The 14185-nt window shown below is 39.5% G+C and overlaps 1 protein-coding gene across 1 annotated transcript in view; it reads right to left on the reverse strand.

Moving 5' to 3' along the window:
- cep89 (centrosomal protein 89) overlaps window positions 1-11218 on the reverse strand; it is a 58666-nt gene extending 47448 nt beyond the window's left edge. The window contains exons 1-8 of the mRNA XM_084001573.1: window positions 11076-11218; window positions 10396-10502; window positions 9056-9202; window positions 8242-8434; window positions 6184-6235; window positions 4430-4537; window positions 1746-1964; window positions 822-964 (exon numbers count right to left, since the gene is read on the reverse strand). Of these exons, the coding sequence (XP_083857699.1) occupies window positions 822-964; window positions 1746-1964; window positions 4430-4537; window positions 6184-6235; window positions 8242-8434; window positions 9056-9202; window positions 10396-10502; window positions 11076-11117 (1011 nt within the window). The 5' untranslated portion in view covers window positions 11118-11218. The remainder of the gene's footprint in view (window positions 1-821; window positions 965-1745; window positions 1965-4429; window positions 4538-6183; window positions 6236-8241; window positions 8435-9055; window positions 9203-10395; window positions 10503-11075) is intronic.
- Between the last annotated feature and the right edge of the window lie 2967 nt (window positions 11219-14185).

Below are 14185 nucleotides of genomic sequence, written 5' to 3' on the forward strand. Positions count from 1 at the left end.
CTCTTCGCGCTGGGTGACCCAGGACAGGGTCCTGTGTGTGGGGAAGAGAAGCAGGAAGAGTCGGGGCCTGTCGCTCCGCGGCGCCGCGGTGCAGAGAGACCCGGTCAGGCTGCAGCGGCAGTGCTGAGTTGTTGAACAGGTAATCTTTGGTTTTATTGTGGAAGTTGTGACTGTGAATATGACATTTTACTCCACATTCAAAGCCGCGTTTGGTTTCTGCCTGCCAAAAGTCTTGTTGCTTGCTCCGCTCTGCTCTGGGGGGGGGGTCGCGAGGAGGCTCCGAGGGGCGGGCCGTACGAGCTCGGAGGGGAGGGGCGGGGTGTGTGAGGGGGTGCTTTTTTTTCAAATTTTTCTCATCCTCTTTCAAATCGTAGACCATAGCTTTAAATAAAGAGAAAAAGTGATAGAAATGATTATATTAAAGAATGAAATAGACTCAATTTCAGTGGTAAAGAGAGAAGAAAGGTGAGTACAGTAGAATACACACACACACCTGCTTTAATTTTTTTTCTGGCAACTTGAGCTGACTGATAAGTGGAAATGTTCTCATGGCCATTCCCTGACAGTGGGGGGTTTTCTACAGATAAGCTTTTTATACCTGGAACTCAAACTCTACTGATTCAGAAGGAAATCTGTAACAGTACCATTTGAGCTACAGCCAGGCTTTAGGTGGTCACACTAATGAATTGTCACTATGTAAATTTGATTGAGTTGCCACAAAACATGCATTGTGTATCAAAAACACAGGAGAGAATCAAACATAAAACTTTACTTCATGTCTAAAATGAGAAGCAGAGGTATCATCTTGTGTGTTGTCATACCTCCTGTTTGGATGGTGGTCTGACGTGGGTTTGGTAGTGGCTCAGCTCCACATTCAAGTGGTGAACTGTCAATTTGAGGGTATCATTTTCATCCACCAGCTCCTGAGCGTGTTGCCTCAAATTCTGTAGTTCTGCCTCACTCCCTGGAAGCACAGTGCATTAGGTTATAAATATTTCCAAGACACGAAATAATGATATTATTCTGGGTCCCATGATACTTAAAAAGAGAGACATAATACACTTACATCCTTACATGCTATACTTATTAATATAGTTTTTAGAACAGGTCTCTCTTGTAAATGAGACCCTGGGTCTCAATGAGATTTTACCTGTATAAATAAAAGTTAATAAAAATAAATAAATAAATAAATTAGAAGAGAGAATGGAGATAACAGGTAAAATCTAATCCATAGAGTTTGGCAGGGTTGCTTAGTGAGACACTCCGAGTGGTGTGCTGGCTGACACTGAAGCTCAGCCTGAGGAAGGAAAACAGAATTTCCCCCTTGGGCTAATAAAGAGTACATAATCAATGTGTCACTAGCAGAGACTGCAGGAGAACTCCAGTATTTTTCCATATTACTCGCTCCTGGCCACTAGGAGGTCAGAGACACTAAACACCAAGCCAGCCTGCTGCCCATTTAGACTGCCAGTTTTCCATCCTCCATTTAACCTTTTTGATTTATGTCACTTTCATGTATGTTTTCATTGTCCCATCTCCCTCTTCTTCTCATCAAGCTGTGGGGGAGCGAGAATTACAGTCATATCTCTATCCTGCAATGTCATCCCTACTTCCTTCCTTTCACCATTGCACATGCATTTCTCTGCTTCATTTCTCATTTTGCTTCCTCCCTTTTCCCCTATTATTTCTTTCTACACTCTGATTCTCCTTCAGCCTGTATATCTATTGTGGCTCCAGCATTCTACCTGTGGATGACCTCAGCTTTGAGGATTCCTGTTCCAGGCGCTGAAGTCTCTCCTCTAGCAGCGTTCGTTCCCCTGCCATTCTTGCTTTCTTTGGCACAGCCCGAGCGGACTTCCTCTGCACCTCACTGTACACCTTCCTGGGTGCTGGAGATGGCAGGTTGGGGTGTTTTGTGTTTCTGGCTTGGCTTGGGGCATCAGTGGTTAGGATGGGTGGCACAGCTGAAATATGAAAGGTTAATATTTGTTTGAAAAAACAGGTGGGAAGTGGAAATGTATCAAATACCATCACACAGAGTATCACTTGTGAGATACTTGCTATATCTTGAAAGATTCCTACATGTTAGTTACATCAATAAAAGTAATGTTTGTGTTAAGTCAAGATACATCGCTTGATAAGTTACAGTATCTCACAAAAGTGAGTACACCCCTGACATTATTTTAAATATTATATCTTTTCATGGGACAGCACTGAAGATATGACACTTTGATACAATGTAAAGTAGTCAATGTACAGCTTGTATAACAGTGTAAATTTGCTGTTCCCTTAAAAAAAAAAAACTCAACACACAGCCATTAATGTCTGAACCACTGGCAACAAAAGTGAGTGTACGAAATGTCCAAATTGTGCCCAAAGTGTCAATTGTTTGTGTGGCTATACCATTTTTTCCCAGCACTGCCTTAACTGTGACATGGAGTTCACTAGAGCTTCACAGGTTGCCACTGGAAACCTTTTCCACTCTTCTATGATGACATGGAGCTGGTGGAGGTTAGACACCTTGCACTCCTCCACCTTCCATTTGAGGATGCCCCACAGATGCTCAATAGGTAAATGGACATACCACATACATCGTACTTTATACTACAGTAAATACAGCAGAATGCCATAACTTACTTTTACTACTGTATGTGCTGCTTATGTATATTTTTGTTTGGCAACACATTCATGTCCAAAGGGTAATGTATACCATATAAATAGAACTAGAAATCTGTAATTCCCATCTTGACATCCTCAGTGCATAAAGAGAGAGGGCTGCAGTACCAGTCTGCAGCAGCATGTGGTGGATGGTAGAGCAACGAGTCAAAAGTCGTATGAAGCAGGTGGAAACTAATCATAGATAATGGCTCAATTATTTTTCCCCACTCAAAGCAAGTTATACTATAGGGGAGACCGGGGATGGTTGGAACAGCATCACTTTTACCAACAAGGGATAACATTAGAGTGATGTAATCAATATCATGTGTTATCACTCCCTCACTAATATTGCATATGAATTTGAATGGCTCTATGAAGAAGTGTGTAGGTTTTACAGCCCAAAAACATTTTTTTAGGTCAGAAACTAATGTTTTAGAACAAATCCAAGTTCTGACTAGTATCGATACCGCTGGCGTTTGAATTAGGTAACTTGTATAAGATGAAAGAGCAGGTTCTTAGGTAAAATGTGAGTCATTTCATCAATGTTTATTTCAAACCACCATGCTGGTACAGTTGGTCAAACAATGACTGACAGGGGTGGGGATGGTTGTAAAAACCTTTTATCTTTGTTGTTTTATTAAGTGTCATTAAGTGTCACCATCTTTCCTGGAATTTTACCCGGATTATAAGCTGCTTTTGACCTCCTGCTGAAGGTTTCCATTCATATACACCCTTCAATGGTATTTATCAGAATATGTTCTTTAATACAGCTTTCTAATGGTAGGATCCACACCACTGTCACTGCTTATTTAGCCATCAGTGATGGGTTTTTTTTGTTCATACTGAACCACAGGAAGATGCTTTAGTGTTGGAACACGCACAATAAACTTACATAGATCTATATTTTTTGGTTTGGTCTCAGTTTTTAGTTTTTAATCTCACTGTTACAATTTATCCCAGGTTGTGGCACTGGCACTCCTTGCATTTGACATCAAATAGTGAATTCTGTGATATAGTTTAAGAAGTTCAAGGCACTGCTACTTGTAGTGGACAAATGAGAGTATTCTGTGTCAAAATTTGAGAGCCCAACCATGAACACTATGCAAGTTATAGGAGCTGAGACAAAAAATGTTACAACCATCCCCGGTCTCCCCTCAATAAAGAGTTGGGTTATTCCTTCTACAGACTCCTATCACAAAGGTTTTAATACTGGAAATGTAATGACAGTGCCTGCTTGAAAAAGGTCCTGAGGACCGAAACGTTGTTTCTTATACAATAAAGTTTTTTGCAAGTGATTGGACAGTGTGCGGGAGACCCTTTTTTCCTTGTTGACTCCAATCCCATGCTCCAACGCACCTGTTTGTTGTGGTGTCAGCCATTTTCTATGTTGTGGTCTGCTGGGGGGGGGCAGTATCTCGAATGCTGACAAAAAAAGACTGAACAAACTGATCAAGAAGGCCAGCCTTGTTGGAGGTGGAGGCTACTACAGCCACGGTGTGTGAAGAAGAAATACCCCGTCTTTCCTTTCTACGGTTGTCAGATTGTACAACGAACACTAGACTTAGTAGACAAAAGACCAAAGACTAACAACACACCATGTGCAATGATAACTGACACTCATCAGCTGTGCAATATCTCTTTTCTGCTGCTATTCTGCCACAATTTCCCCAACGTGGGGCTAATAAGGAAATATCTTATATTATGTCATCCATAACGAAAAACAGAAGTCAAAATTACAAAAAACTAAAACAAATTTGAGATCTCAACTTACGTGGTACAGCATCTCTCTGACTGCCAGAGCTCTTCCTAACAGAAGCTTTCTTCTTAGAGGAATCACAGATGGCCTCATTTGACTGGACACGGGTGGCCTCAGTGAAACCTGCAGGATGACAACATAAAAACATGCCATCTATAAATCAATAAAAGTACAGAGGAAGTACTCGGAGCTACTGTGGGATTAATTATGCTATAACCCCCAATTACCATGAAGTGCACATTTGTATACAAAAGTGACTTTCCTGTCAAGAAAGCTAATTACAGCCCAACAACAGTTCCACTCTTACATATAACAAAAACCTGCTACTTATGTCCCTGAATGCAAACAACAGTTGCCACATATAACAGGTGGCTTTGCGATTGAACCAATACATCATAGAAAGGATAAGACACGTTTTAGAAGGCAGACTCAGACAACCACTGATTGTTTATCTTGCACATAGAAGAATTGAGGTTCCAGCCCATGGTTTACACACTGTTTATTCCTAATTAAGGTAAGGGAACAATACCAGATAGGAAATTGTGTACAGTCCGTTGTATCTAAATGTTGTACATTAAATTACTGTGCAGGAATAATAAAGATTACCTTGACCTTGAGGGAACAGGAGCAATGACTACTCCTGGACTGCCTCTGAATTGTGATTCTACTCTTCATTCCCTTAGTTATTATTCTACATGCTTATTTTTGTCAAATTTCTATTGATCTTATCTAATCTATTTCCATTAATTAAATTCTATTATGAAAATAAGCTCTGATACAACAATTTACTGTATGTACGAATTTCTGTGACTTGTAAAAGAAAAGAAAATCTGAAAAAATAATTCTCACTTTCCCCATGGCTTGAATGCATTACAGGCATTCTGTATAAAGCATACATACTTTAGTAATGAAGGTATTAATATTTGATTGACACATAAAATGTCTTCATTCAATAGAGCCAATAGCCTGTGGGCACCTCTGGTAATAAATAACTATAATGAGGCTCTAATGACATAAAGCTACAAGATTGTGATTATGAAACATGTTTGGTTGAATAAGAGCTGTGATATGTCTCTGCCTCAACAAAAAAAAGAAAAGAAAACCACTTTGCAGAACATGTCTTAGGAGATCCACTTATTCAGAAAGGATTTTGAAAATCAAGCACAATGACTTGAAAATGCTGCATCAGTGCTGCTGAAGGTAAAGTAAACAGTCTGCTGAGTACAGGGTCTGAATGCTTTTGTATGTGATATCACAGTTTTTTCTTTTTCTGTCATTATGGGACATTGTAAAGAGAAGAAATACATTTAAATGATTTGTAGCACAAAATTGCAAGATTACAAAACATGAAACACATGAAGGGGCAATAATACCCTGAATGCACAGTGTATTGTTGTCGATTTGGAGCCACTTAAATGCAACATTGACTACTGAAATGGATGTTACCACCTGCCCTTGGCGTTTCTGTGGTTACAACCAGCGAGAGCATCAGGTTCAATACTTTTAATGTGAATATAATGAAAACTGAGTGGAATCCGATTTACAGAAACTAACACAGTATGTTTATTAGTGACTATCGTATACAAATAAATATGGTAATAAATGGTGACATGGTTTGTCTGGTTCAGGTTTTATATTGGCTGATAAAAAGTAAATCACAGTATCACCAAGAAATACTATAAAATTCAATAGTCATAAGTTATGGGAAAATAATTTGTTGTCTTTTCCAGAGGATTTTGTAATTCTTGTGTTTATACACTTGTCAGTACCTGGAATGGGGATCCTTATGCCAGACATCTGGGTTGGCGTGGGTGTCCTGGTCTGGAAGACAGACAGACAAAAAATACAGAGCCCGTCAGATAGTCTTATTAAACTGATTTCCCCAGCCCTGCTGCCCCTTTGTGCAAGGTGATGTCAGAGACCACTGCATTCATAAGCATTGTCAAAAGGACAATAAACAGAAGACTGTGTTTATTCTGCTGAATCTTAAAAAACAAATTAAACAGTGTAAATGAGTCACAGTGTTGAGTTCGGTGTAAAGAAGACCAGTCACGGATGAGAAACAAGAACAAGAAAAAGAAACCAAGAATGAAAGACATGACTGAGTAAGACTATTCTATTTAATTTATAAGGCATAACCACCATGTGATTATAGAAGATGCCATAGTCATATATATATATATATTCACATGCAGTACAGTAATCTCTGCACACCCCCTCACGTCACCTCATTGCCCTGATCCTGCATACTAAACAACGGCTGACGAGGGTCTTGTAGATTTATCAAGGTAAAGTCTGAAGACTGGTGTGGATCTTATTTGTATGGTGGTACATTGTTCTGATAAGCTCTAAATAATAGACTACAACTCTGTGTCCTCAGCCAAAATAAAACAGCAAGCAGCTAGACACTACAGTATGATGGCTTGGAAATACAACTGACAGGGGGAATAGAGTCCATTGGGACCTGTACAGTATAGGATAGAAAACTGAGAACAGCCATAAGAGCATGAATAAAGCAATATCCCATGGGTCTGTGAGAACAGAAACATACTGTAGGGATACTAGGGTTTATAATCACTGAGATGCTGAAACACAAGAAGAAATGATATACAATGTATAAAGCATGGAATAAGACAGTGAGCCAGTAAAGCACTGGCACTGGGAAAAATACATTTTCGAGGTGTGACTGGGGAAAGTAAAAGGAACCAGTTTCGACAGTCAGTCTGTCAGTGTTGTTCACACACTGAGGAAGACTGACCATCGAAACCGGTTTGTGTGGGTGGCCTGTACCAGTGAGGTATTAAAGATATCAGAAGGACACTCAGTGTCGCTGGCTTCTATTTTTTTATTGTTTGTTAGCCGAGCACCACCAGACTTTTTTTTCTTCCTTTGAGTGTGCACGCTCTTCCTTCTTCTTTGACTGGGAAAAAAGTATCCACTACTCATACAATGTAGTCTGTGACTGCAGTAACTCAGTTGTAAAGGCAACAAAAAAAATGACTGCACCAGCTAAAAGTAAATTTCCACCAACTCTGAAAAAAAACATACAATGAAAAAAAGGAGGGGGGAAAAAACATATCAAATTCCTACCAAACGAATCCACTGTTCAAGATTCCACAGTTATACGTCACCTGTATTCTATGTAGAGCTGTGCCTCCCAGTGGGTCTGACAGGTATCACAATACCACAGTGGACAGTAATTCTCACACATACACTACGGACACACATCAAAAGCACAGGTGTAACTGATAACATGATAACGATGTCTCTGTGCACCAGTGTGCACACAGGGACCTGGAGCTGGATCAACTACATGATGTAATGCATGTTTCTCATGGTTGATTTTATTAATTACACCTGTGCTGTTGCTGCTCTAGCATGTGTTATCGTTTGTTATGGAACAGATTTTGCTGGCAACTGCACAGTGCAATCTTCTACTTTTGGCCACTTCCCACAAACAAATGTAATATATCTTCATACACTACATTTCGATATTCAGCTGTGTGAAGAATTTCAATACGTTTGCATTCATACATTAAATATATATTTGATAATAATTAATAGGCCTATATTATTACATTAACACATATGGTCACAACATCTTATACCTTATGAAAAATCATTGTATTGCTTTTTTCAATGTGACAATAACATGTGTGACATCTCTTGCAACATCCCTCTAGAAATAGGAACATATACATTGTAAATTATATTTCTGCATGGGTAAGCAGCTCAAGGTGGAGGTTAACAAGTTAATCAAAAGGCTTTTTAAAGCGAGTTTTTAATGAAGGACATTGCACACATAACAACATTTTGTTGTTGCCTACCTTGGCTTTTAGAGGCAGAGCATAAACAGGTTCTGTGACTGAACAATTATCCCGTCTGTCCAGTGTTTGGTAGATATGGTCCTCTCTGTCCTCTTCATTCTCTAAGGCCTCTTCCTTATCTTCCAGTTCCTCTTCTGAGTGGTCAGGTGAGGACAAGCGTGGTCGGCTATCCAAATCGTCTGACCATCTGTCTCTGAAGAAGGTAAGAATTTATTATCTCTAAAAACTGTGGAGGAAACAGTAATTGAAATTTCATTTTCTTAGAGAGAGTCAAAGTAAAACAACCTATTCACTTTCCACTATAAGTATGTTGGCCTACTAGAAAAAGCACAGCTGAGATGAATAACTTTAACAACGGCTCAAACATATTCAAGCATCACAGACACACACATGGATGGAAGAGGGAGCAATGGAGAGGAAAGTAAATAAGATCTTCACTCACAAATCATTAAGGAAGCCAGGGTCTATATTACAACTTCCATGCAGGATAGGGCCGCTTGGCGCGGGATTCGAACCGGGGTCGCCTGCAGTGAGGACTATAGCCTCAACACATGGGGCGGGTGCTCTACCAACTGAGCTAAATACCACCCCGTTCACAACCCATTTTGAAGATCATAGAATTTCTGCTTAAATTATATTTAAGCAGAAGAGTGGTTGCTCTCCCTACCAATCCACCAAATCAATTTTCCTCCCTAACACATTGATATACAGGCCCAGGTCAGCTTTTAAACTAGAGGCCAACTTGCATACAGTAGTGAGATTCACCTGTCACAAAGCGTGTGTATAATACTGGAAATATCTTCTAGAGGTTTACCTATTGTAAAGTGTTGTGCTGATATTTGGTTCAGATAGGAAGGACTCCGATCGTTCACTCGTAGAGAAAGACCTTGGCCTGGCAGGAGGGAGGGCCCATGTCTGTCCAGTGAGCGAGGAAGACAAGATGGCAGCTGCTAAGGCTGATCTGTAGATGGAAAACCACAGTTCATTTGAGGGGAAAACGTGTGTGTAAGAGGAAGGCACAAGAAATGCAAGCTACTTGTCAGGTCAGAATTTCAAGTCATAATGTGTTATTTCTAATGTTTACATTCTATATGGATGTTGCACATTGTTATACTCTATCATCAAACTCTTTAAATGAGTGTGATGGTATTGTTTTAGATTTAACATGTAGAGTAGTATGGCTTCTCTGAAACACCTCTTTGTTTTTAAAGTTTTAAATCTAGTTCCCTACCGACCATCTTATTCTGTCAGACACTCGCATCAGCTGTTTTTTTCCGTCCCAAGAACCTCAAAAGAAATTGGTAGACGTGCTTTCAAACACAAAGCCCCCTCTGACTGGAATAATTTACCACTATCTATTAGATCTGTCACTTCTTTCCATCTGTTCAAGACCTCACTTACGTCCTTGTTTCAGACCCCCTGTTGTTGCTATTAGTTTTTCTTTTTATTTATTTTCATGTATTTTTACCTTTTTTTTTGCCCTTGTGATGGGGTTATGGGCTGATGGGGTATGGTGGGGTGGGCGGGAGGGATTTGGGAGCTGTTGTGCACACTTTAAGTGTATGTTTTGTGTTGTGTATATGTGATTGTATTGTATTGTATTGTATTGTCTGATTGTTTTGATGTATAGGACCCCCTGGAAGACGAGATGATGCATCTCAAGGGGTTATCCCTTAATAAATTTGAAATTTGAAATTTAAAGTACAACAATAACTCTCTCAACCAGATATAGTATGTTAGGCAAAGAAAATCATGTTAAGTATGTGTTGAAGAAAGGGAAGTGTATTGTGAGGATTAGTGATCACTGATCAGTAAATTGTAAATCAATCATGGCAACAGTGTTTTTGCACTGCAGTAACAGTGAAAGCTCTAGAAACCACTCTTTAACTTGTCCATGTACAGTACACAGTACACAAACATGCATGTATCCAGAGACGTCAACTTGAACAAATGGGACAATCTATTACAATCTAGCAACACCATGTTATTGAGGTAACTGGAGAGACCCCACATTGTAGATGATAGAGAAAAAGCAACCATTTCCTCAGAATTCATTCAGCTGCCAGCTGTGCACCAACAGGAAACCAGTGTTAGATGAAATGCAACAACATGAAAGGTTGTGGGAGGTTAAAGATGATGAAAAGTGTTAGGTACCTGGGTCTCTCAGGTGAGGGGTCTGGGCTGCGGGGGGGTGGGGTACGAGGCACAGCAGGCTTTGGAGCAATGGACGCAGCAGGGATCAACCCAGGGGCTATATGTTTCTACACACAGGGAGGGAAGGTTGGGGAGAGGGTAAACAAAAACACATGGACACACACACAGTGTACAGTAGGTTTCATGACAAAGGTTGTGGAGGATTAGTTAAGTAACAGTTAACAACCAACCTGAGAGATAAAACAGGGGGATGGGGAGGAGTAAGGAGGAGGATTACAGAATGGCAACATGACCTTTTGATTAACGTGATACTAAGCAACTGCCTGTGGGGATTTCCTACTGGAAACACACTGTATATTTGGCACCGGGGAACCAGTATTCAAATATATTATCTTAACAGCTTTTCCACAGAACAGCAGGGGAGTAGTGCCTCAGTTTACTCGGTTTTACATTTGGGTCAGAACAAAGACTAATACGGTGCCCCCGCACAAGACGTATTGAAGCTAGTGTAAGTGACCAAGTGTCAGTGCAAATATTTCTGACTTTTTAAACTTTTGTCAACGTTAAGTGACTGAAGTTAGCATGGTTTCAGTGGCAAATAACATGGTCTCATTGGCTTACACGACAAAACGCGTTTCAGCTGACTGAAGACAGAGAAAGAATAAATGTTCAACACTTACAAACTCCTTGTCTTTCTCTCTCCTGAAGCTGAATTTTAACATAGTGGAAATAGGTGGCAGACCCTTCCTTGACTAGCTCAGTTAGTGTTCCAGTTTAGGCAAATAATATGACTCGTTTGCCGCGTAGACTTTCAGTTTAACAACATTACAAGAATGCACTTCTCGTCGTCATTTGTCCAACTATATGGCTTCTTTTTCATAGAAAGCGATTTAATACAAAACACATAAGCTAGGTATATTCAACAGGCTGGCTGCCTGCGGCATCGTATCTAGACGCTCCAGCAAAGGAACGAACGTTGCAACAAACTTTGCGTTGATTGGTTAAAATTGAAGAGAGAAGCCAATCAGCGACTGTTATAATTCACCTGGCAACGAGGTCCTTAACAACCAACGGCTTGGACACAGGAGGGCGATGTTGTTCCATTTGAGTTTCAGCGCGTCCCCTGAAAAAAAAACTGTTTTCACAGCATACAGTCTACTTACATTAACCGTTCAAATATGCATCTTCCGTGAGCTATTGCAAAAAAGATTGAGGTTTCTCCATATTTATCACAGCTGATTTTAGCTGACATTAACAGTAAACCCATAGTCTATTGTTATATTACAGCACATTGTGATTCTACAGTATATCTAACAAAAACAAACATGATCTTTCCCCCCTCATGCTGTTATTATCTGAAGAATTCTGTATGAGTTTTATCTGGTTCTGCCCTTTGCCTATGGGAATAATCAAATTATGAATCTCCCTATGTCAACAGATTTGATTTCTGCAATATTCTCATCCTGTGAAAATAAATCTCATTAAAGTGTGGGGTGTTTGTGAGAATCTGCTCTCTCAGACACGATTCCCCTCCTCATAAGGAGACTTTTTGCAGAGAGTGGTAGGGGTGAGAGGCCTGATGGGTAAAAACCTTGATCACGTGGTGTTTCTGTTTCTGTGATGGTGGATTAGGATACCATGTGAGAGCCAGATTATAAAGAGTTCAAAAAACCCATGTGTGTGTTGACTTTGTGTGTTGGCTGACTGAGGGGTGTGGGCAAACTTCATTCCACTCATTCCCAAACCTGCTGGGCAGTTTCACCTATCGATATAGAAACCACAATATTTTGCATATTGGGGGAAAAAAAGAAAATCTGGATATTTGTTTTGTCCCAGTTTTATTGAGATTTGAGTTTACACGTGACACAAAGAATTTCTAACAAAGCACTTACAACACAGTTGCTAAGCAGCACAGAGTAGGCTACAGATAGAGAGGAAAAGGCAACCTGAATCCTCGGAGAACAGGTAGGCTACTATCACCTCTGCATACACAGTGTGTTCCAAAAGTCTCAAACACCACTTTTAGACCCTTCGGACCTGCTTTACAGTAAGGCATTCAGAATCACTATGCACTGTCAAATGCATACAAAGATTGTTTAGTATGATACCTGTGTAGGTACTGCCTCTGTTAGCACAATTAGTTGGCACTAATAATTACTGCACACATTCTTTGCCATACATTTACTGTGACACTTCATGATTTTGTATAAATGGCACTTAAGACACCACATTAGGTAAACAGAGAGAGTAAAGAGTGTTACATCTTCTCAGTGTTACTGTTTAAAAACACTTTAAAATATAGGCTATTTACATAGACAAAATGTACCAGTATATGTTCACCAAATGATTTAGCAAGACTAGTAAAAATACATTCCTCCAAGAAACCAAAATCAAGAAATCCAACGTGCAAAAATTCACTCGCAAACTAGTTCTGACACCTACAACATACAGGCAAATATATATATTTTTGTGTGTATTTTTCATTACATAAATAATTTGATTATCAAATGTGTATAAGAATCTACTTTGTAGATAAAGAGATAGTCCAACACTGCAAGTGTCAGTTGAATCAGGGATGTGACTGGGATTAAGACAAGTGAAACAAATAGTAGTAACATGACTGTGGGCATTGGTGGAGGCCACTGTTGGGTGACCGCATATTTCGGTTCAATGCAGGAATGTCATCAGTGTGCCCACATTCTTCCCTTCTGGAGATAAAGTAACCTCTAACCACATCAAGATTCACATTACTAGAGACACACAGCTCGTACTCTTCTTACAAACGGACAAACTGCCAGACTGCAGCAGCACTGATAAAAGAGGGTGGGTAAGACGAGTCAGGATGGTAAATGGTACTGACATGCCAGAGACATGGAGGCATTTTGGTCTGTGACATAACTGGTATATTAAGCACACCTAAAATACACCAATATTTCCATTTACATTGTGTCCCAGGCATGGCAGTCAATATAAACAATAATCATTAAAGGCTCTCTCACAAATACAAAAGTGACAACAATACAACACAACCGATGTATATATGTATGTTTTTTAGCAGCTTATAGAACATTGCATTCATCAACTCTCCCCAGATAAAAAAAACAAAAACAAAAACAAAAACACAACAACAACTGCAGAGCACATTTTGTTTTCCCTCAGTCACTCAGTTTAACACACTTGAGAAGGTCACATCTAGGGTGAGTGTACCTATTAAGCCCACGTACCATATAAGCCCACTTGTGACTTCTGAGTCAAATAAAAAAAAAACTACATCACCATTTTTGCTGGTTCATGGTTCTTCCAATGAAGCAGCTTGTTACATAAATTATACTTTTTATTCTAAGCAAATCAGGTTTGTCAATCTTGAGTTATCGAAGCATATGTGTGACATGTGCCTGCTGCTCCCGAAGAAGTTGCAAAAAAACTTCAGTGATTTTGATGCCCTGAAAAAACAATATTTATTCCATATTTCTACTCCGACTTTAGCTAAGTACTCATTTGTTACCAAAATTTAAGAGATTAATGCTTTAAATAAAACGTGTTAGAATTTTACTAGAATTAGAAATAGTTTTTCTTTTGAATTCAAAATATGCATTTTAGCATGCTAGCAAACAGCCCACATGCTGCATCTATGCAGCCACTGCATAGCATTGTTCATTGTCATGACATAAAGCATGATAAACATGGATAGTTTACATTTTTGTATGCAGAATATCCTATTGTATTGTTAAATTGATAATACATATGAATATTTATCTTTATTTATTTTTTAATTGACATTTTTACCAAG

The sequence above is a fragment of the Trachurus trachurus genome, assembly GCF_905171665.1.
Source record: "Trachurus trachurus genome assembly, chromosome: 3".
NCBI lineage: Eukaryota > Metazoa > Chordata > Actinopteri > Carangiformes > Carangidae > Trachurus > Trachurus trachurus.